The sequence below is a fragment of the Balearica regulorum genome, chromosome 1, assembly GCF_011004875.1.
Source record: "Balearica regulorum gibbericeps isolate bBalReg1 chromosome 1, bBalReg1.pri, whole genome shotgun sequence".
Lineage (NCBI taxonomy): Eukaryota > Metazoa > Chordata > Aves > Gruiformes > Gruidae > Balearica > Balearica regulorum.
Window position 1 is genome coordinate 147,765,162 of NC_046184.1, and position 23,738 is coordinate 147,788,899.

Sequence of the window (23,738 nt, forward strand, 5' to 3'; positions counted from 1 at the left end):
CAATTCCTCACAAGTCTACAAATGCAAACAGATTTTATGGCAGAGTTTTAATAGGTTTTTCCCCCTTTGATTTAAGCATTTGATCTTGTCATGTTCATAAAAACCCAGCAAGACTTTAGTGTCATAGCCTGAGCACAGACTGCAACGACAGAACATCTGGGTCCTTATCTCAGCAAAAATCACAGACCCCTTCTGTAGGCTACAGATCATCCGCAGGCTCAGACAAGCCAAGTCAACATCCTTCTCTAGGCTTCAGTTTTCCTACCACATTCGCAAGCGGTCAGGAATTACCTGATGCTTATCTCTCTCTCCTGTCCCCTACAGACCTGCCCAGGAGAGGACGATGAAGCTACTACCATAAAGCCTGTACCAAAAGCTATCTTCAAATAGCTACGGCTATGACTTCAAAGGCACCAGGCGGCATCTTCGGGATACCTGGCGTGTTTCCTCACGACCTGAGGAAAGCAGCCTACCTGCCACGGCTGTAGCCATTCCGTCAGGAATGCAAAAAGGCAGCTCTAAATGAAGCCGTGTGCCGTCCCCGGCCCCCCCCCCCCCCCCCGCCATGCCTCCCACCGCAGTCTGTTACACGGCCACCCGTTTCGATGGCTTCGCCGCGTCTTCTCCCTAACGCCCGGGCCGTAACTCACAAGATAGAAGACGGTCCCGGCGTTTTCCTAGGACCGTTTAAAGGAAAGGGGAAAAGGACACAGAACCCCGGCTCTTTGTACCGTTTTTAGGGGGATCTCTGCCTCCCCCCGTCCCCATCCCTCACCGCGCAGAGCCGCGCTCCCGCGCCACCGAGGCGGACCCGCGTTAGACAAAGCCGCCACCCGCCCCGTCCCCGCCGCCGCTCACCCAGGTGGGACATGGAGACGGTGCTGTTGCCGAACCGGGCCTCGTTGTAGATGACCACGGCGGCCGCCCGCTTCCGTGCCGCGTTGGTGACCTTGTCCTTGAAGGTGCAGCCGCCGCGGGCCACCAGAGCGATCCAGGGCGGCGGGTCGCCCTCGGGGGGCCCGCGGCCGCCGGGCGGCAGCGGCACGTCGTAGTCGGTGTCGGTGGCGCAGCCCTCCATGTGCCGGGGCGAGGCGCCGCGGGGGATGCCCACCAGGCCCTGGGCGCTCTCCTTGGGCGAGCTGTCCCCGTAACGGCCGCTCTCCGTGTTGCCCCGCACCGTGCGGTTGCTGAGCGGCTCCACGTAGGCCGTGCTCACCCACGCCGTGTACCACTCCAGGGCCCGCGCGCCCTGACCCACCGGCGCCCCCAGCGCCACCAGCGCCGCCGCCACCAGCGCCAGCCGGGCGCGCCGCACCATGGCCCGGCCGCCGCCGCCGCCGCGACGCGGCCCGCCGCGAACAGGAGCGAGCGGAAGGAGATCGCTCTGCCGCCTACCGCGCTTCGCTCTGCCCCGCGGCCGCCCCGCGCCGCGCAGGTAACCTCCCCCCCCCCGCCGCTCCGGGCGGAGCCCGCCCGCCGCCGCGGCTAATGGCGAGGCGGAGGCCGGGCCGCCCCGCCCCGCCGGACCGGCCGCGCACGCGCGGCCCCGCCCCGCCGGAGGGCTCCCCTCCCCCCCGAGGGATGCCGGGAGGGGGAGGGAGGGAGCCGGGGCGGGGTGAGCGGCCGTTGTCGCGCCCTGAGGAGCGCCCCGCCTCTTTCGCCGCCGGCCCCGCCCCACGAGGCTGCTGGCGCGTGTCCGCCCCGCGGCGCGGGGTGGGGGGGGGCTCGGTCGGGCTCGGTCGTGGCGGTGAGGGACCGGGCCGGGCCCGGTCGGGGGCACCAGCTCGGGGGAGGGGGGCGAGCCGGCCATCTGCGCGCAACCGGTGCCCGCGGGGGATTAACCTAAAGCGCCTCCAGCGCCGGGAGTTCCCCGTTCCGGCTTTCCCGGCAGCGGCCTCCCCGTACCAAGGAGTCGTTCGACGTGGCTTGGCCTTTAACCCCAGCGATGGGTGCCAGCTTTAATTCCGGTCCATCGATTTGGCGAGTGACACACGCGTGAATTTACATTAGTCACGACTCCACCGTGCGGGGCACGCCTGGCCCTGGCTCCAGGGTGAAGTGCGCCCGGGCGAGTGGCGGGCCGGCGGCGGGAAGGGGCGGTCGGGAGCCCGCCGGGACCGGGGCGGTGTGCCCGGGGGGAAAGGGGCCGCGGGCGCTGCAGAGCTGAGGTGGGAAAGGCGCCGGTGCTGGCGTACTGAGGGGAGCTCGATTCGGGAGGGTGGGAACTGGTGAGAGGGTCAGTACCACGTGAAAAAATACTGGAGAAAAACGTGGTGACGTAAGAGATAAAGGTACTGAGTAAACAAGATCGGTTTATGGATTCGTTTTCCATTAAATAGAAATATTTCATATATACCTCTTGCTAAATAAACGTGTTTAAAGTCTTACCTGTTTTTCCATACAAGACATCTGTACCTTTTTCCAGCTTCTGAAATGGGTCGCTCGTTTTCACCAGCTACCAGTCATGTTAGAACGGTCTCATACACCTGTTTTTCCTTCAGAAGTCAACAGTTGTGTGATCAGTCGTTATTACCTATGTCGTCAAACAACATTGTCAAACTTAGGTAATGTCCTTTTCTTCCTAATCATGATTATATGTTTTGGCTGCTGACGCAGACGGGGTCTAGTAGAGCCTGGAATAGTTCGGGCAGAAGGCGAACTGCCCTACTCTGTTTTGGCACCAAGGCCAGTATGTTCCCATTTCTGTTCCAGAGTCAGTGTTTAAATAAACAAATACACAGATAAATAAATCATTTTACTTCGAGCCCAAAGTATTCTTTAAAGTAACTCTTTAGTTAGCATTCTCCCAAAATACTTGGCAGTGTTAGGACTCTTGAGTATTGTGAAAACAAGATTAAAATAGCAAAATCCAGAAGACAGCCAAGACTGAGCAGAGTAACGTGGAAGGGGCTGTGGAGAAGGAATTGGAAGTTGAGGAAAGAACATGGAAAAACTAGAGCTAATGAAGAAAAAATTGGGAAAAAGAGGATAGGGCAACAGAGGAGCAGGAGAAAGTTAGATGGGAGAGGGCACATGGAGGTGGTGGCAGAGTAGAGGCAGGTAAAGGGTGAGCCGCGTTGAAGGATGCAAGTGACAGACAATTTGGAAGGAGCACAAATTCAACGTTTGGCAAAAAGCAGCTCAAGAAAAGTGACAGTACTTTAGTGAGTCCAAAAATGTTGTTCAAATGAGATTTTTTTGGTAAAAAAATGAAAGATACTTAGTGTAATCAGAATAGGCATCACTCCGGAAACGGGATAAAAGTAAAAAGAGTCAGTACAAAGGAAAAGAACAGCTGCAGGAAATGTTCATTTAAGAATATGGAGTCACTGGAAATAGGAAACTGATGTTGACTGTGATTTGAACAGGTTAGGAAACTCTTGTCACAGTTTTCACAGCGAATGCAGTCCAGCCAGTGGCAAGACAAAGACTGTAAGGTGTAAATAGGAAACACAGGCTGTTTCCTATAACCTTCATCTGATACGAAGTGGGAATTTTAGTGGGAGAGCTTGAATTTTGTTGAAAGGAGATGGCGCGGGAAAGCAAGATGAGAAGGTAAATTGTCAGCCTTGGCTTAAGAAAACGTGCCAGAGGAAAAGCAGACAGCAGGGAACAAGCTGTAACAAGAACTTTTAAGAGCAAGGCTGGCAAGGGAAGAAATAGCACTGAGGAAACTTCCAAAACACCATTAATGCACACCTGAGAGGTGAGTGCTCAGTCCCTATGTGCAGAAAAGAAGAGCAAATGTTGTTAGGAGTGACATTTAACTGCCATGGTGAAAGCAAAATTGACAGTAATGAGAAGATGAAGGAAAAATGAAAGGTGCTTGGCTAGACTTTTCTCCCCAGAGAAAAGCGAGGCTGTACCAAGGCAGATCTGAGTCTCAATTCCCAGAAGTACTTTGAGAAAAATTAGCTTGGTTCTGGAAAATTCAAAAAAAAAGAGCAGATGTTCAGATCAGATAGAAATGATAATGGCTGTCAGCGAAAGGTCAGTTACTCTGGCTAATGCTGTACTGCAGGCTCACGAATATTCTAACTGCAGTTTCTGCTTTGGAATTTGTTTTATTTGCATTTCTTCTCAATAGGCATTTTGTTAACATTCGGTATCTTTAGAAATCAAAATACATTGCAAATTGCAATACACATCCAGAAACAAGACAGGTTGCATTTCATCCACCGAGTTGATGAAAATTTCATCAGAAACGGAGCATTCTTTGGTTAAATACGAGCAGCAGTTCAAACTAGCTATGCTTAAATCCTGTACATGCATTACGTTTGCACAAATTAGCCAAAAGGGAGAACCCAAGTTCAGAACTTTTGTCTTTCTTTCAGCAAGTATACAGACATGACTAAGTGCATCTCTCAAATATTGCAAAACCACAGTTAAAGTCTTAAATAATACACATTGCACAACAAGCTTTTTGAGGGAAGCTACAGAAATAACTAAAATACAGAATGCATGGAAATAAATTACTCATCAACTAGTTTAAATGCTTAGTAAATTCATAAGGGCTTATCAAGACCTGTTATAAAAATGCTTATTTGATCTAATAATTAAAGCACAACAAATAAATGGGATTTTTGCTATTGACTTGAACTGAAGCAAGATCAGACCCTTTACAGTCTCAAGGAACTATGATTTTATTATATCTCTGTAACACTCTTTGGGTTAAAAGCTTCGTTTTAAGAGTCCCATTAATCCTAACGGGTAAAGTATCAAATCCATAAAGGACAAAGCTCTCCATGGCAAAATGATACAAATCGAGGAGGATTTCACATGATGGCATTCTGTAAATCTGTACAGGATGGGTCATTTTGCTTCAGTACTACGCAGTACAAGATTCAGGGGCAAACTCAAATGGGAAAATGTTGCTCATCTGCCAAGAGGAAAAAAAAAAAGCAAATGGATTCAGGCAGGACACTTCCTCCTTTTGCGTAATTACCTCTGCAAAAGATCTGCACTAACAGAGTCTCTGGCAATGAGACAAGAGAAAAAAAATGCTTGTAAGTGTCAAAACAAAGTTTTTTCCCCCACATTTGATTCTTACAGAATATCAGGAATGGTAATGATGCCCGGAGCCTTGAACTTGCCCAGGAGCTAAGCAGCCCCTGGTAGTTAAACCAGCACGGTGCCCAGCTCCGCTCCGGGAATGACTCCCTCTTCTCCGTGTCTGAATGAAAATAAGCTCAGCTACATTTAATTGGCTTCCAGCTGGTCACAGCTCATGCAGCCGCCTCTGAGCTCTGCCCAGGGATTAACCTGTACAAGCTCAGGTCACTCGCCCAGGGACCCAGGCTCCTCCTCAGCTCAGCTGTGGCGCAGGCTGGCGTCCAGAGCCTGGGTGCCCTCCCAGGGATGCTGGAAGACCTTCTCCATGGGCACAGAAAGCCCATCTCAGTGTGTCTCTTTCTTAGTGGAACAGGGAGAACAGCTGTACAGTTTGCAAACTGTGTAATGACTTGGCTGGTTAGCCGCTGCGGGACATTTCTTACTGTGATACCCTTAGGAACTGCAGAATAAGTTTACCAGGACATCTAGAGAAAGGGCTGACAGTGAATAAAACACTTTTGAACTCTTCTGGTGTTATCACATGAGATGCCTATTCATAATGTGTTTGGGACAAAGTTTGCGCTTTCCACACTAGGAAAATGAATTTCATGGCCTGAAATATCTACCTATCTTTGGGCTTCTTTAAAAAATAAATGCAGAACAAGCCCTTTAAAACTTGGTGAGGAAAGAGAGTTAAGGGATTGGCTCCACCCCTAGATGACTTAGTGATGGTTTACAAAAATCATTTGCAGAAATGAGTTAAAAATAAAGTGGTGGCTGGAGAAGGGATGCAAAAAAAATCAAGACTACAGGCTATTAAAAAGACTTTTCCTGCCTCATAACAGGAACAGGCTAGCCGAGAACATTTGCTTAAATTCTTCTTAGGAGAATGTTTATACTTGTACTGGGATAATCCTTATGGGGCTGATTTGGTTTGGACCCTTAACGTGTTTAACCAGCTTTGTGTCAGTGAGAGACAAGTTATACTGGAGCTGTGTTGCTTGAGCTGCTTGCATTTTTTCTACTAAAAGAGAGAATTTCTACTCAATTTCCAAGTGAAATATCAAATTGGATAATTAGGGGAAAGCACATGTAGAAAATACAAGTTAGCAAATGAGGACAGCATTAGGAAAACATTTTTTTAAAACTTAAATATCTAAATTTGCATCTATTAAGTTTATGTTAGAGTACTTACAAATCAAGGGAGACCAAGCAGCAGTAATACCTCCACAATGCATAGAGGTTTCTGAGTAGGCAATTTGCTTTTTCTGTAAATCAGAACATTATATTTAGCACATCCTGTAGTTTCCCTGTGGGTGCATAGCAATAAAAGTCAAAACAAATAGATAGAAAGCATTTTTAAGCAGCATTCAAGATGATGCATTGCCTGTTTGAAATGACACGTTTGTACATTGCAGGGTAGGGCTAGTATCCACCTCTCCTCTATAATTTGAAAGTCTGTGTTAGTTTATTTTCACTCTGCTCCATGTAAGACAGGGCTATTTTGAAGGCTTTTGGGGAAAAAAAAAAAATCACTGTAAAGTAACCATCCAGCATGAAATTTTAAAAGTGTTTAGAAAGGAAACTCAGAAGATCTCTATCTCAAAGCCCATTCAATCATCCTTTACTTGGAACTGCTCTTAAATACTCTTCTACTGCAATGGCAGAAACTTCTCCATACCAACTTTGAAGCCAGATATGCTCAATGTTCATTTTCATGAAGAACCACTCATAGCTGCGAGGCCACTTTCTTACCACTGGGTGCCTGGAAGGACAAAGAAAAGAAAACAAATTAAAAGATGTGCCAAAGGTTATGCATAGTCTGCTTTTTTTCCTTCAGCCTAGTGTGCTGAGCCAGAGTGAAACCTGAGATCTGAGAACCACCAGCATTCATCTTTTTTGCCCTCCCTTCCAGTAAGGTTTATGACCTTCCACACCCCAGTCTGGTGAGAACTCCAATGAGGGCAGCCAGTGAACACCACCTTCCCCCCTTGCAGAAGCCCATCTCCAAAGGCAGATGTTGTTTGGTCTCTAAGTAAGTGAAAAACAGTTAGAAGAGGTTCTCTGAACTTGTGTCAGGGTTGTGCTTGTATCTGTTCAAAGGAAACAGTGTTCTGAAAATATGACATCTTTGGTAGCAGTTGTTGTGGTATGTCAGGAGAGCTAATAAAACTAGCTAGAGGGCAGAGCACAACCTCTTTGAGCTGTTGCCTGCTAAACCCTTCTCGTCCTCTATTTCTGTCTCATTTCTTGGGCCTGCCCTTACAGCTCGCTTGAAGAGTCCCTTCCCACAGCAATACTGGGTGCAGACGCCTGGTCCCCAAGCCCCCGCGGGTGCCTCTGCAGAGGATCCTGTGGGATGCTTGGCAGCGGTGCACGGAGCGGATGCAACAGCTCCAGTCACCGTGTTCACAGGAGCACGGGGGGAAGCGATGCAAGTTGGGTCAGGGTTGGCCCAGTGTCCCTCTGCCCCTGCAGAGGACCCTACTGAGGAGGAGATGGTTGGTTTGGCAACTTCTGGGTTGAGCTGGGGTTTCCCACCATTTTCTGAGTTGTCCCTTTGAGCACTCATGACTGCGGCATTGACATGCTGCTGATGGCATCGGATGGGGTGACCCCCGGCAGCCCTCACCGTGTCGGTCTGGCTTTTGCTCTCTGACAGCGGACCATCCGCTCCCAAGGTGCTGGTGGACCCTGGCTCGCATGGGAATCTGATGTCTGCAAATTTTGTAAAAAAAAGGCTTGTGTGCCAATATAGCCCCCATCTATCCCTGGTCCCATTTTTGCTATTGATGGGACACCTGCTGACAGAGTCCCACCCTAACCCCTTCCAGCAGGCCAGAGAGCATATCGCCTCTGGGCTGGTTTGGATCCCAGCTCATCCCAGTTTCCCATCAGTATTTGACTGACCAGGCAGGGTACGCCTGGAGGACCATCCCTGGCAGGCCGTGTGGGAGGTGTGTGCCCCAGCTAACGTTCAGGCTCTTCATGCCTGTTATTCTGAAGACCCACTGGAAAGCACAGGGGCACGCCCTGGGTGTGTGTGCATATGCGTCAGGGTTGTGCTTACATCTGTTCAAAGGAGACTGTGTTCTCTAAATATTACGGCTTTGGTAGCAGTTGGCATGGTACATCAGGAAAGGTAATAAACCCGTAAGCTCCACCCTGCAAACAGGCACAAGCCCAAAGGCAGCTCCCCCCCACATACACAGTAGGGGGCTGTGGCTGAAGAGCACTACCTGTCCTAAGGTGGGGAAGAATCATTAAAGGTAACAAATACACCCCGGATTTATGGAATCTCTCCTCAGAGCCAGGTGAAATATTTTTGTAATCCCCAGATTACAAGCCACGTGCCTCACCAGAGGCCAACACTGACTAATTGCATTTCCATATTTCGTTACCTCAAGAGTTAAAAGGAGGTCACACAGCTCTGCCCGTCATTCCAAGCCACGCAGGAGCCAACACGTTTCGTGGCCCCAAAGTAAAGATCAGGCTTGCTACTTCTCAGATTTTCCATACCAAAGGGCCGCATCCGCATATTTGTCTCAAACCTGCGGGTTGCACCCTACTACGTGCCTGTTACATACAGACCTGGAAAACATTGCTTGCTTGGCAAATTCCACTTCCTTCGGAGGCACCGTGACCATCTGTCCCGTGAGAGTCAGCCTGGCGCACCTTGGATCCTCTGGATCAATTACATTTTTTCTGTGCACAGAGAAAAACGCTCACGTGTAATAGCTTGGTTTCTTTCTTAAGGGTTTTGGAGAAATATGAATTCCTGCTCGCATATAAAAAGCTGCAATATTTTGTCAAGCCTTGCAGGTCTTGTCTACGCCTGGCTGTAACATTTTGGGGAGGGGGGGGTGTCTTGAAAGAATACGCACCTGATAGAGATCTCTGCTGTAGAGATTTACTTAATTTATGCTCTTAAAAAACTGGATTAATATATGTTAGATTGTAAAAATTGTGAAAATGGCAGTTTTCCCAGACATAGGCACCGCCCTTAATTCAGGATTCTGAAGAGAACTAGTGAGATGGTTAGTCTGTGCCTATGCCTACACAATCAGTGTGCATACGTGTATGTGTGTTAAACATAAAGCCTTTTCCTTGTGGCTATCCTAGAAACTCAATCCTTGCTCAATTTTACCTATTTTTTCAACTGCTTTACACCAAAGAGACAAGTAAGATCTATTAAAAAAATTCTCCAAGTGCCTTCATCCTTCAGACCGAGACAGGGAAGGGGAAGGTACTTGTTGCTTTTTGGCTCTTTCTATACACAATAATACATAACTCCCATTAGTAGCTGTGGGGCAACTGCCAACTCTGACATATACGATACAATGATATACATCATAAGTAAATTGACCAGTCACCAAAAAATAATAAAAGTTGTACAAAATGACTGCAAAGGCCTGATCCTGGCAAGTGCTGAGCAGCCCAAAGTCCCATTGCCAGCACTTTGAGACTGCTCAGCACCTCGTGGGACTGTCTGCCCACACAATAACATAAGCCTGAAAAACTACGTTAGGAAACGAAGAGCGCATTTCTCCTTCTCTGTGTTTTAATCGGAAGCAGCAAATCACAGTAAATTATACCTCATCCATGCGCGATTTTACTTAAAGATCTTGGCTTGAGCCCTTTAGCCTTACACTGCGTGCAATCTGCAATGGCTTTTTTTTTTTTTCTGTTATAATTCTCAATATGTGTCAGTTGCATGCAGGAAACATATGGGCATCCTCCTGCAGCTAATTTAACACCTGCAGATTCCCCGCAGATGGTTATGAAAGACTGCGTAGCTCACTGGATAAAGTATCTGCTTTTATAGATAGGGCCATGAACAGAGATACGCAAGGAAGTCTAGTGGGCTGACGGATACTCAGTAAGCACTTGGCACCCTCTGTAGCCTGAGCTCCAAAGAGCCATTTGCAGTCACATCATCGCTGGGATGTTTTTGCAGCATCCTGTTCAGTCTGGAGCAGCAGTTCTCTGTAGGGGTGTTCAGCTTAACAACCTCTGGACAAACTCCACTCATACTCTTTTTCCTCCACCACGCTTTCTGTATGGGAGGAAGGGCAGCTGCCAAAGATCAAGCTCAAACTTTCTGTTCACATCAATAAATAATGGTCTAATTTTCTCTAGGTTTTTTGTTTTTTTTTTTTAAATTGTGAAGTAATAAATGAATGGTGTTCTGAGTACCTGAAAATCTGCATTCCCTACCCTGGCACTGGGTTTATTTCTACCAGTGTGTATTCAGAGTACAAACTTGTCTACACAGTAACCTTGGCACGCTGCAGACCCTCGGTGCTAGCTCCTACAGCACGCTGAAGATGCAGTTCACAGCTGGCTGCGGGTGGCCTGAGAGCATCCTGTCCCCACGCAGCACAGCTCCGTACCCGGGGAGCTACACCCGCAGCTCCTGGCGTTTCTTTTCCCTAAGCTTTGGGTGGTGTGTGGCCGTTCAGCCTCCGTGGTCCAACGAGAAGCTCACCCACTGAAACATGAATAAATATAGGCGAGTAGAGTGTATGCGGCTGCAGAGAGGAGCTGGATCCCACAGACAGCGTGCGTCAGCCGAGAGCCTGCGTGTCCGGCAGCCAGGGCAGCGCAGATCCACGCTCTGCCTAGTGCTGGCCCTGGATAGCAGGGTCTTAAAGTCTGTTTGAAGTGATCTCCTGATCTATTGTTATCTTTTGTGCTTAATCTTAATACCGTATCAACACCCTTTATATATTTAACTAGATGATTCTTAAAACTATGGAAGGGAAGGGACTTCTCCCTGATAAAATTTCAGTTCAGAAGATTGCTTTAAATTAGAAATTGTGTATCTGTGTGTATGAAACCATTTCCTCCGGAGCCTAACAGTATCGCAAAACAACCGAAGAGCTGGGAAAAGCAGGCGTGTTTGCAAGTGCCTTTCTTGAGTATAGCTCCTAGGTAAGGCGCTGTTAATTACTTTCAGAGAGGAATTAGAAAGGGATTGTTGTTAAAGGATGTTGGCATTTCACAGGGTGATAGATTTGGGCATGATCAGGAGCAGCGAGAGATTTTGGTCTGACAGCTTTTCAGATTACAATTATTTGATCTTTTTGTGCAAGTATGTGTTTATTCTAAAAGCGTCCTTGCTGATTTTGAGTAGGCAATAGACCTGACGTTGCTGCGGTTAAGCAGTGAATCCTGCCTGCCTTCGCTGAGATGGTTTTGCCTGACGGGACTAGTGTCAGATGTGACTCTTCCCCGATTTACAGGAAAAACTGCTCTCCGCATATTTGGCTGACAACAAAACCCACACACTGTACATCTATATCTGCAATGTTTTTATTTCTGGGTTTTTTTGCCCTGGCTCCTTCTTCTGTTTGCAGTTTTCTCTGAGTTGTTCTCTCGTGAGTCAAGGTGTTACACTAACTCACGTGCACGATGCTATCATTCCTGGTAAAAGTTACTCGGGCTGAATTGTGCCTGTTGGAATAATATTCTCGAGGGTCAGTTTGTTTTTCTGGGAAATGAGGCAAACAAATTATTTGTTAAGATGATGGTAGATGGAAGAGCTGAACAGGACAATGATACCTTTGAGTTCGGTACGCTGTGTTATTACTTTGTTGGCTTTGCTTTTAGCGCTGTCTCTTCTCACAGGTTTTCTGCTTCAGAATAGGAACCTTGTATTCTCATCTTACATTAGCATTAGAGTATTTTCTTTATCAAAGGAGCCCTTCATATTCTCAAGTAAATCTGTTTCTGCATCATATTGGCTAGTACTTCCCTAATAATGTCTGCTTACTTTTATACTTTCTAAACGATCAAAAATCACTAAACTTACAGCTACCACTTCTAACTCCATTGTGAACAGGTCTTGAATTTTCAGTGGAGTTACCAGTGCAACTAATGTAAGTGCAGGCTTTGCTTCCTAGGAAGAAAGGGATATAGCCATGGATACATCTCATATTTTAGTAATGATAATAAAGGGATACCAGGGATAAATAGGTATATTTACTAAACTATTCCTCCCTCATATCTGTTCAGGTCTAGTCATGCATTCAGTAGTCATTTCTTGCCTTCTATATAAATAAACAGATATTCAGCTCCCAGTCCTTGGGTTCCTTTTATCTTTGTTGGCACAAGAACAAGTAGGTGCAGAGGAGCAGCTTTATACACCATAACGATGAGGGGCGAGGGAGGGCACAGCCATGGGGAGACACGGCATGCCGGTGACACTGTCCCTCTGTCGAGGAAACCCGAGGTGGCTTCTCAGGCCCTGTCTTTACCAGAATCAGGTCTTCTGTCTCCCTGGAGAGAAGTTCATAAGGCTATGATAAAATATGAACTAAGGGGAAGAGAAAGCAGGGAACTATGGAAGAAGACCAAGCAATAGGGAACTTTTTTTTTTTTAATGTTTCTGTAAAATACATACACCTTGTTGCAGAAACTGAGGGAAGCCAGATTAAAATGGAAAAAGATTCAGTTTATGCATTTTATAAGAACACAGTGCATTAAGAAAGATTATCTTAATTATTCATCTGATTTGTGAAGAGAGAATTGTTTGTCTCTGTTCTTCTGGTTATGGTGAGCAAACTAGGTGTGCAGAGTTCGACCCAGTCCAGGCAGTTGCCTCTTCCAAGCATGTGAGATGACAGCATGACCTGCATTTGCTTACGAAGGTGCCAGCTTTACTGAGCTTAAGGAGAAGTCTGTGTCAAAGCGAAACACGTTTCCCAACAGCGATGCGATGCCGCGAAGCGCACTGCTGATGAACACGTCCCACTTATTTTACTACGTACCACTTCCGCACTTTCTGGGTCATGGTTCAAGAGCGGTTGAGAGTAAAGAGTGCCACCTACTCATTAAATTGTTTACTACACTAGCCATCTCTTGGGGTTTAATTAGAAGGTTCCTATACAACAACTAGCCAAGTCCAGATCTGATGAAGCCATAGTTCGGGCTGATGCAGCTATATTGGCTCACAAAGCGATGATGGTGGGATTTTGTTAGGCTTCCCTTTTGCAGCTGAGATCTCTGCTTTGACTAACCATGCTCTGTCTCCTGGTTTCTGACTAAAAGTATCCCTGAGTGTTATCTTCATTCTCCACCTCTGCAACCCGTTAGTGAGGTGAAACAGATCTGGCACGGATCAGCAGTAAAGGCAAAACAGGAGTCTGCGAGGCACTTGGGAAGGAGAGCCAGATGTCCCCGAGAGGGAATCGGTAGGACGAAGGTGGAAGGGTTCAGTAATGCTCCAGGGACTGGGGGAGGAAGCACGAATCTGTGGAGGGAATCTCTCTTTTTCTTCTTCCCCAGCCTCCTTGTCCCACAGATGTGCTGCCATCCTTCTCCTCCACCCCTCTGAGGAGACAGGACCTTCCATCCTCCCTGCCAGGATCCATAAATCCTCCCCATCTCCCCGGGAAGCAGTTCTCCCTGCCTTGTGAGAAACCGCTGCTTTTACCCCTCTATTTCTTGAGCAGAATGGAAGAGAAAAGAAGTTGGGAAAGAGCTTTCCCCTATTGCAGAAAAGGAGAGCCAGAGAGCCAAGAAGAAAGCCCCAGAGAAGAGTTTTCCTACATTTTTTCCTACTTCAGAGCATGCAGCTCATGTGCGGCATAAGAGCAATGACTGTCTCCATACATCCTGACCTTCCTATAGTGGCGGCAGCAGCAGCCATACAAAGCCATGTAATTAGGAGGTGGTGACTGGCTGCTGAACAGCTCATCCCTGCCACCTCCCACGGACGCAAGGTAGGAACTCTGTCACCCTGCGCAGGGCTCCTCTTCGCCTAGCTCCAAACTGGGCATGAGGTGACGATTCAGAGTTATTTTCTAGCATATACATTACATCATAGGAATTTTTTGTCCCCTAAAATCTACAGAAAGGAAGGGAGGAAATGCTATGTCCTCAGAGAATTATTGTAAAGTGCTTATAATTTTGATTCATAAACGTGATTAAATTTGAAAAGCATGTTATCCTACTCATACATTTTATTTGCTCACCACTAAATACCAGAGACTCTGAAGCAGAAAAAACGTATTGGTGCTGCTAATCTGCATGGCATGAACGTCAAACAAAATCTCTGCTGAAAGCAATTTCATAATCTGAAAAGCTGTTGTTGGCCTTCTGCCGGATACGGCTGGGCAGTTTTGCCTTGCCCTGCTCTGATCTTTGACAAGAATTTCCTTATCAGCCGTGTTTGAGAGCCAGCAAAGATAGATAAAAGACGTCTTTGCTTTTGCTTTTGGAAGAGCAGTCTTCTGTTCTGAATCTGAAGTCAGGCTTGGGAGCTGGAGAGTATTGGTACAATGGCTATTCTGCATCTAAGTGAGCTTGTATTCGTAGTATACCTGTTTTCATGTTTTAAATAATTTCACTCTTCCTAGAAGATAATCCTTCCTAGAATGTTTTAATTAGAGTTTGTTAAGTGAAGTCAGTCTGTTCGTCTGTCTATGTCGACAATAACAGCTCATTTCTTTAGCTGAACTCTGTGTTTCAGACAGGAAACTTTTAGACCATTTAACCATAGACAATTCACAGGGGAAAAAAAAAAGAATCACAGCATCAACTATTTCTGTAAACAGAGTCAGAGAAACACATACTACTTCACTAGAAAGGGATTTTGGGAAGTTGGTTATTTACGAATACAGGAAAAAAAAATAGCAATTTAGAGCTATATTGTGTGCACTGGGTCATGATGATAGTAGGTTTCATATTTGACTTTCTAATTTGGTATCTTCCTGATTTTTTTAAATACAGATTTTTCAGGAACAGCTACTGACATAATTATTTGCATATGACTAAAAAGGGCCAACATAAATACCAGAACTAGAAATGTGTCTGTGCCACAGAACCAGGAGGTAGATCTCAAAAATTGAGGGATGTCTGGATTCCGCCTTTGTCTTCTGCATGCCTCATTTCTCTTTGCCTGAAGGTGCAGTGCCAAATTTCTTTGTTGTATTCACCCTTGTATTAACAGACAGTGACTCTACAAACCCATAGGTAAATATGTGTTGGATGTCTAACTGACATCTCAAAAGTTTTGTCTGCCACCCATAGCAGGCTTAGCGTCTTTTAGGATTGCCCAGGAATGAAGTCAGCAGTTTATGCGTGCCGCCGATCAGCAGGGACCCTAACCCACCAAATTACTCTCCTCTTCCCATGGTACCCAGAAGCTCTGGAGATGCTCAGTGCTTCCCGTCAGCCTTTTCAATGCAGAGTTTAGGAAACCTACAGAGCCATCTTATCTCCACTGAAGATGTCTGCCCGGTCATGCCAATCTGCTACCTCAAGCAGGAGATGAAGCCTGGTGGGTAAAATGGCTGTGATGGAGCCACTCCTGATGCAGGCCGTAAACCAGGAGAGGAACCTGGTTCCTTCAAAATCACTCACAGTCTGCAGTGTGGGTTTGAAACACCATCCTCCAAACTAATAGCAAAGGAAAACAAACGCATGGACTGACCCCAAAGCTCGTTGCTTTTCTTTCTTTTTCCCTTGTGAGAAATCCAGCCATGTAACTGCTCCCTCTTTAAGAAAGCTGCAGTAGGCCCCTATGAATGTGCTGAACCTGGTGTCAAGGAGGCGACACACGCGTAAAATTAATTGCCTGTTTTCCAGACTGCAGCTGTAATGAGGCAGGCCTTGGAGCTTACTTGGAAAGAGGGATCCTCTGAGCAGCCTGTGTGTTGGGAAATGTGTTTAGAACAATAGCTGCTCTATTCTTTAATGACGGGCTCGGTCTTGCTCCCTCTGAAAGCTATAAGAATGGGAGTCAATCTTTTCAGCTTGTCTGTGGCATAGACATGCCAGCTCAGTCTATTTATAGCCCTGAAGCATTTAATTTTTCTTGCCTCTATTATCCATTTATCAGCCTTCAGATAGGATGCAGCATAGTTACTAATGAATGCTTGCTGTAGCCTGGCCATCAGAGACCCTTCTCGGAGAAGTACAGCCCGTCTCCCTCTGGGAAATGGCAATCTCTAAGTCAGAGATGAGGAATCCAGGCTGTAGCTGCAACATTCTAATGTCTTGCAATTAGTGCCTATTCAGATGCATTGCAGCTCACTCTCTTTCATTATTAAATGCTATTTCTCTTATTAGTTCAGGCTTTTCAAATTTTCTCTCCAGCTGATTAAATATTAAGGCTGGAGCACCAAAAATGCCGCTCTGTATTCCTCACATGCCCGAAAGTGAAAATATTTATTGTCCTGGTTTGAAACTGGAGTCTGTTCTGAAACAAAACAAATTAAATTCGCTACTAAATAAATTTAATATCAAACTGATGTACATGCACACAAGTCACTTGATACTCATTAGATACAAGAAGACTATTGAAATGTCAGCTGTGTTTTCTTTCTAAAGGCCAGAGATTTCTTTTGCGTGCAGTAGGTCAGAAGCATTTTTCAGGGGAGTGCCAAATACTCTCAGGAGCATTGACTACAGGCATCGACTAGCTTTCACATTTATTTTAATTCTTACAACTCAGAGTAGGTTAATAATGAAATTCTAATAAAATTCCACATGAAAACAAGCTACAAATACATTGCCGGCATACAAGGGGATGAACTTTCTCATGCAGAGCATTATTCATTTAGCTATTTTGTATAATTATTTTGAAACCAAAACAATGATGCCCTTGGCTAAGAGAACTGGTATTAAAACCATCTATAAATGACACTTTCCTTTGCAAAGGAAGCCTCACGGATACCATCTTAATACTGGCAGGACTTGAGGTCTTTCAGAGTAAAAGATCTTGCCTCTCACATAGCGTGAGTAAAGCAGAGGAAGAAACCTGCTATACAACACCGGAGCCACCGCATAAAGCTGTGCACTAAGGACGCTATATGCTGTTTGCGTGGCGCAGCCTGGCTATCTCAGCAGGTAGAGCGCACCCCGAAGGGATGCTCGGGCCGCCCGTGGCAGAGGTAGCAAGCTGGCCGTGTTACTGGCAGCACATCCAGTGCTGCGGGCGGTGCTGGGGACAGGCAACCCCAAACACTGGCAGCAGAGCCCGGACACCCTTCTTCTTTTCTTCATTGTCACGCTGCCCGCAGAAGCCCTCTCTGTGGGGGAACGGTAGGACGCTGTGCAGGGCTGCAGTTAAATATGTCGCTAGTTTAAACTGTAAAAATCACTCATAGGCTGCTAGTTTAAAATATAAATTCATTTCTGACCCTGGTTGCAAGGGGAAGGGAAAGACGAAAGTTAAAGTTCCGGTGCCCACCTGGGTCCTGGCTGTGAGACAGCCCCAAAGCTTGCTCACATTTTCCTAGCTATCATCAAAACCACAAGCTGCCGCTCAGCAAATGCCCCAGCTTTTGATTCTCTGTATCGCTTGTTCTTTGCACTAATGCCAGCCATCATCTGTTCCAGATGAGAACACCAGAAATAATGAAAAACAAACTGAATGTAAGAACAAAATAAATAACCCAAGCAGCACTGATCAGACTCTGAATCTGTGTACTCAATTCAGTAGGAAGCTCAACATTTAGAGTATGGTTACATGCTAAAATGGGGATGTCCTATTTTCCTCCACCTTCTCCCTTCCCCTCTCCTTTGCACTCCTCTGGCTCTTGGGGAGCTGATGCAAGTTACTAACCCAGTGGACATCTAATCCAGCAAAAAAAAAAAAAAAAAAAAGAAAAGGGAAGAGGTTTCTGCTGGGTTACTGAGCTAAAATAGGCCCACCATATGGTCAGCTGAAGGGAGGGGGGGCATTGCACGGCCAGGAGCAGCAGCAGCTATGGGAAGAGAGGAAGAAGAACTGGCAGAAAACCTTATTCTCATCGTTTGCTTAATTTGCTTCAGATTTATGTTTCAACTCCGGGTTGGGCAAAGCCCAGAGTTGATGTGAGAGAGAGATGGGAGGGACCACACGACTGGTGGTAGGGAGGGAGAGTAGGGACGTGATGACTCATAATTAGTTTGGCCTACGCTGCCTTGGAAATCCAGGTTTAGCTCCTTGGCGGTGCCCAGAGAGCTCTTCTCTCCAGAGAGCAGAGTCTCGGGCTGCGGAGGGGACTAGAGGGTCAGGTGGCAGAATCCAGGTTGCCCTGGCTGCAGGACAAACAGCAGCAAATATCTGGCACACATAACAAAAGGGTAGTGGTTTGGTTTGGAAATTAATAGTTACTTAATAGAAAGACAGTGAATAAATATTCTCGAAGGGTTGTGATGTATATGAATTTAATATTTCTATAAATCACGCTGCATTTCTCTTTTATTGGTGATTTGGCACTTCCCAAACAAGTAAATCGGGTGGTGATGTTGCTAAAACATAAAAGGCAAAGACTTTCAAGAGTGGATGTTTAAAGTCGGGGATGAAAGGCCACACTTAAGTGGCTAAGTGGGTGTGTAGTGTTCAGACGTGCTCAACACCAGCAGTTATCGTCAATGGAAACTGCTCTGAGTCTTAAGCCTCTGAAAACAGGGCATTGGGTAGGTGCTAGGACACTGGGCTTAACGTACATTTTTAAGCACTTGGTCTAGATATTCAGCTTACTATTTGATTGAATGAAAGAGCTTAGCAGCAGTAAGTTCCATTAACCTTTTATGAAAGACCTGATACATTTACTTAAATTTGAAACTATTCATTCAGAATATTTAATGAAATAACTTTAAGGAACAAGCAGAACCATTCCGGTTTTAGCTTCAGCATTCTGTTGACCTTCTCAAGCATTGAAAGCTGAATTACCTTGGCAAACGTTGCGATGGAAGGTCCCTATTAGGTGTTTGACGTTGCAAGAGGAAGCCATGATTTCCATTCCTTGGGAGTGGGGTGTGAGCCTGAAATCACTCCTACTGCTTAGGGCCAAGTTTCATTTTGCCACTGTGTAACTCTTAAGAAAACAGTATATTCTGGAGACAAATACAGACAAGGGCAACAGTAACGTGCTTTATATTTGTCTTTCACTGCTTCTTCCAGTGTTGTTCTCAGCTAGTGGGCTTGAGAGGCGGGATGATGGCCAAGGCAATTCCCCGCTGGGGAAATCTGGGATCCAGTTCTTAAGATAAACCTCTCCTCCCCCAAAAAGGACCTTAAATTGGGGTAAAAACTTTCAATCCTGTTTCTTTCTGAAGCAGCCTGTAATTTCCAGTTCTTCCCTCCCTCTCCTTGGAATATCAGCTAAGATCTGCTTTGGTAACAGAGTCCCGTCTGACACAATTTTGGTGTCATGAACTTCGCCATGTAAAGAGGCCTTTGGAAATAACACTCCACACAAGGGTGACCCAGCCAAGTTTGCCACATGTTTGACTGTAAACAAACATCTGGCAGAGATACGTCTTTTCCAAGGAGACAAGCATGGAGGGGAAAGTCGAATCATCTTAAAGTTTACACACGTACATTTTACACACATAGAGCTTCAGTGATCTGGAGTTATTCATTGTAGATGTGATTAGGAAGAAAGAAGTCAACTCACTGCTATCTCTAGAGACAAACGTGGGGCCGGCTGTAGATCAGCAAATCTCAGACCCAGCTTCCTTTACATAAGGGATTGTTTACCAACCGTTTATGACATACAAGGTGCCAAAAATATGTGATGACATCATATTCAATTGTACCCTCTGAAGAGGTGGAAATTAGACTGAGTGGCATGGTGCTGAGTGTATAATTTGTGAGCTGAGAGCCTGAGGTCCCCTTACAGACCCTGGAGAGCTAAAGCCCTGTCAACGCAATCAGCAGGGCCTCCAAAGCTGAGTTCAGCAGAGCAAGGGTGTCTCCTTTACTGTGACTTGGATAGCTCGCAAAACTCTATGGACTTTACTGACTAGATCACCATGGCCTATAATGGGATCTTAAACACCTAAATTTTATCTGGCACCTCCAAGAAGAGATTAAAATTTAGGTATGTTAATGTGCCAGCTGAAAGCCACTACAGCTGTTGATGCTACAATATACTTCAATGGCACTTCTGCTTTTCTTTACCATGCCTTACTGGGGGAACTTACTGCATAACAAAGCTAAGGAGGAGCTTGTAGCTGATGGTGAGAGCCAAAATTAAAAGCAGGATGTTGAAGGTGGGGACTCAGCATTTTGTTCTGAGGTCTCTGTTCTCACTGAGGTGGTAATAGGCAGATAAAACTCTGTTACCTGCAGAAATTGCCGTCTGCCTCTGGCAGGGTCAGAGAAGCCATGGGATTCTTCAGGAGATCTGCCACAGTGTTATCCTTTGGCGTCACGTAAAAGAAAGGGATTCCAGTGCTGTTATTGACAGGGCCGTCACTGAGAAGTAAACAGTTCCCATAGGGCATACCCTGGATCTGCAAAATCCAAATCAGGAACTGGTTACAGCTTTGCACATAGATGATTTACAATGTCAGGGATTTCCTCAAGGGCTCTAGCAGAGAGGACAGCAACCCCCACTTTCTGTTGTCATCATGAGACAGACCTTCTTCTAAATTAGATCTATCATGCTTCTATGAAAACAAATCTCTCTTTATTTCTTCTTTCCAGTCCTGTCCATGGCACTAAAGAGATCATCAGCTCTTCCACTGAGCTTAAAGGAACTACAAAATTAAAAATGTTTAAGTGCAATAGAAGCAGTGTCATCAGCATCAAGAAATGTTTACTCCAAAACAGTGCTGATATACTTTTTCTCAAATCCAAAAGGACACAGAGCCTCATTTTGCCTTGTCTCCTGGTTTTGGCTGAGATGGAGTTAATTTTCTTTCTCGTAGCTGGTATTAGTGCTGTGTTTTGGATTTAGTATGAGAATAATGTTGATAACACACTGATGTTTTTAGTTGTTGCTAGGTAGTTGTAGTGCTTACACTAAGTCAAGGACTTTTCAGCTTCTCATGCCCTGCCAGGTGCACAAGGACCTGGGAGAGCACAGCCAGGACAGCTGGCCCACACTGGCCAAAGGGATATTCCCTACCATGGAACATTATGTTCCAGATATAAACTGGGGAAGCTGCTGGGAGATGGGATCGCTGCTCGGAAACAGACTGGGCATCAGGTTGTTTTATTTTCCTTTCACACGTGGTGAGCAATTGCTGTGCATCACTTGGGTTTTACATATATATATTATTATATTATTACTTATTATTTTAATTATTATTATTATTATTACTACCACTGTTATTATTATTCTCTTCCTTTGTTATCCTTTATCTCAACCCACAAGGGTTTTTTCTATGCTCCTCCCCATCCCCTTGGGGTGGGGATGGGTGAGCGAGTGGCTGCTTAGTGCTTGGTTACCAGCTGGGGTTAAACCAGCCTGCCTGTTTTGCTAATTTTGCCTCTCCTTTTAGCCTTGATTTGCAATGTGATTGCATCGGTTTGCCATGAGAGAGGGGAAGGTGTTTTAGCTAGAGTTGCGTTTGAAGTCAAGCTGGATGTCAGCTCAGCTGCCTGGGCAGGAACCTCAGCTATGGGGCGGAGGGGGTGTCTCAACCACCAAGCGAGCCAGAGCAAACCTTCCTCCCGTGTCAGAGGAGGGACACCAAGGAACCAAGTTTTCAAAAAGTTTTCTCCCATGCACTGACTCACGACTCACAGTGGATATAACACATGCAAAAATGTCCTCACCCAGTAGTGACACACATTAATATTCTCCATAATGATTTATATTCTTACTGTGCTTTTCATCCCATTATAAATCGCAATGACAGATACTTAATGAATTACTATTTTTTTCATGGCCTCAGATATTTCTTTCCTCATGGTCAATTAGATGTTAAATAGTAAAATTATCAGTCAATACATTAATTCAATGTAACTCATAAATCCTTTACGGCAAAATCAAATTAAGTATGAATAGTAAATAAGAAAACCCTGGATCATGTTATTACCTGGATTGCATGCTTTCTGATTTTTAATGTTTATATGCCTTTAAAATTTTAATGATCATAGTGCTTATAAATGGTTCTTGTTAGTATTCCTTAGAAGGAATGCTTTAATGAAGTTGCATAACTTAGAAATGAAAAATACTTGTTTATTATTAAGACTTACAACGTAAAAAAAAAAAGTAGTAGTTGTCAGTAATACTGCAGAACATGTTTTCGTTGCCTAAAATGCTCAGTCTGTCGTGCGTGGTTAATGTTACACTGGATTCTCGAAAAGAACTGGGATCACAGGCAGCATAACTCACCATCCACAGCAGCAACACCCCCCTCATCAGTTCCAAATTTTATTATGAACCCAATATTTCTGTATTATTTTTGTGTTGTAACTGGAGACAGCCAACTGCAGACTATATTATGGCTGTAATTCCACCAAGGGTTTCTGGCAAGACCATAAACCAGAAGAGTTAAGATCATGATTTAATGGGATTTCTGATGTGGAATTGCAGGCCTCTCGTGTGTACATATATATTAATTTAATGGTATCTTTTTTTAACCTGTTGCTTTGTACTTCACAATAGCATAAACTGCCACTAACTCAGCCAAGCTTTCTGAAGTTTAATGTGCTTCTAACTTTTTCTATTTTTAAAATTGTACATTAATCAATCTGTGAATACTTTCAAGGGAGATTTAAAGCTTGCTTTTTTTTTTTTTTTTTTTTTTTAATCTGAGTGGTATTGAATGCTGTGTCTAACTCCAACCTTTCATTTTAAAAAGGGAAATGTTTTAAAGCTGGAAAAAATAACGACCCTGATTCTCCCGATTGTCCAGTGCAGCCCAGCTTTGTTTAACGCTCCTGACGGAAAAATCGTCCATTAAGCCGGTATAGCTGGACTGCTGTGGGACGGACAGAATTTGTGGTAGCCCAGCAGGCTCTCCTCCTCCTCCTCCTCCTCCTCCTCCTCTCTCCCTCTCTCCGGGTGACAGCCAGAGCCCAGGGGAGGCAGAGGGGGCTCGGGCCCGGGCACCCCCGGGACAGGGGCAGGCAGCGGGCTGGAGGGTGCTGCAGGGGATGAAAAGGCTCTCTCCAAAACCAACGTTGTAGCTCTCGTTCCGGCTTAAAGATCTTCCTTTCTCTGTCCCTCTCTAGCGTGTTCTTTTAGCGTGCCTCCCTTACAGTACTCCAAACGTGATTTCTCTTCCTAGAAAGAGTTTTTACTATTTCCTCCGCGCATTTGGTGGCTGCTGACATCGGCGCTGCCGGCGGGGGAACAGACCAAATCGCCGCTCCCGGCGACAGCGCCGGGCGGCCGCGGGGGGGGCTGGCGCTCGGTGGCGGGTAACGCGTGACCGCGGCAGCCCGCGGCCGTGGGCACCGGGGGGCACCGTACCTTTCTTTGCGCGGCCCGGGTAGCCACGAAGCCCCAGGTGTTGTAGCGGGCGAGGAAGCGGGCGGTCCCGGCGCGGCCCAGCGCCCCGCCGCCCTCCCGTCGGTAGGAGAACATCCTGGAGGGGGCGGCCCCCTGCCCCGACCGCCGCGCCGCCGGCCCGGAGCCCAGGGCCGCGTCCTCCCGGTAAGCCGAGGCCGGGTAGCTCTGCTTCCAGAGGCCTCCCGCTTCCTCCAGCAGCGCGGGGAGCGCTTCTTCGGTGGAGGAGCTGTGCAGCTCGTCCGCCGCCGTCCCCCCCTCGGGCAGGGGCCAGGACACCGAGCTGACCACCACGTAGCCCCCCGCGCCGCCCCACAGCAGCGCCGGCAGCCACCACCACGCCGGCAGCCGCCGCCCCGCCGACATCTTCTGCGGCAGCGCCCGCACCGCGCCGCGCCGGGCCGGGCCGCTCCCCGCAGCACCCTCCTGCGGCCGCCGCCCGCCCCGGCCGCTTCGCCCGCAGCCCGTCCCGCAACGCCCCCCCCCTCCCCCGCAACC

General features: G+C 46.6%; 2 protein-coding genes across 9 annotated transcripts in view; both read right to left on the minus strand.

Annotated features, from left to right (window-relative positions):
• The window catches only part of RNF149 (ring finger protein 149), a 32,741-nt gene extending 31,233 nt beyond the window's left edge, over positions 1-1,508 (minus strand). Inside the window, exon 1 of one of the 2 annotated variants that reach the window (XM_075738254.1) lies at positions 859-1,508. In XM_075738254.1, the coding sequence (XP_075594369.1) occupies positions 859-1,318 (460 nt within the window). In that variant the 5' untranslated portion in view covers positions 1,319-1,508. The remainder of the gene's footprint in view (positions 1-858) is intronic. The other variant, XM_075738251.1, reaches the window with a different exon arrangement.
• A 2,542-nt stretch (positions 1,509-4,050) lies between these two features.
• Positions 4,051-23,708, minus strand: CREG2 (cellular repressor of E1A stimulated genes 2). Of its 7 annotated transcripts, XR_012832740.1 has the most exons (5): positions 23,205-23,698; positions 20,120-20,289; positions 8,644-8,757; positions 6,248-6,817; positions 4,051-4,879 (listed from the first exon to the last, which is right to left on the minus strand). XR_012832740.1 is itself a non-coding variant. In XM_075738272.1 (4 exons), the coding sequence occupies exons 1-4, from the start codon at positions 23,604-23,606 to the stop codon at positions 6,670-6,672; spliced, it is 834 nt and encodes a 277-aa protein (XP_075594387.1). In that variant the 5' UTR covers positions 23,607-23,698; the 3' UTR covers positions 4,051-6,669. The 7 variants fall into 7 exon arrangements, 6 of the variants coding, with proteins under 6 accessions (XP_075594387.1, XP_075594400.1, XP_075594383.1 ...); XM_075738272.1 differs by having other exon boundaries at positions 4,051-6,817; XM_075738268.1 differs by lacking the exons at positions 4,051-4,879; positions 6,248-6,817; positions 8,644-8,757 and adding exons at positions 13,162-17,090; positions 18,722-18,828 and having other exon boundaries at positions 23,205-23,708.
• Positions 23,709-23,738: the final 30 nt, after the last annotated feature.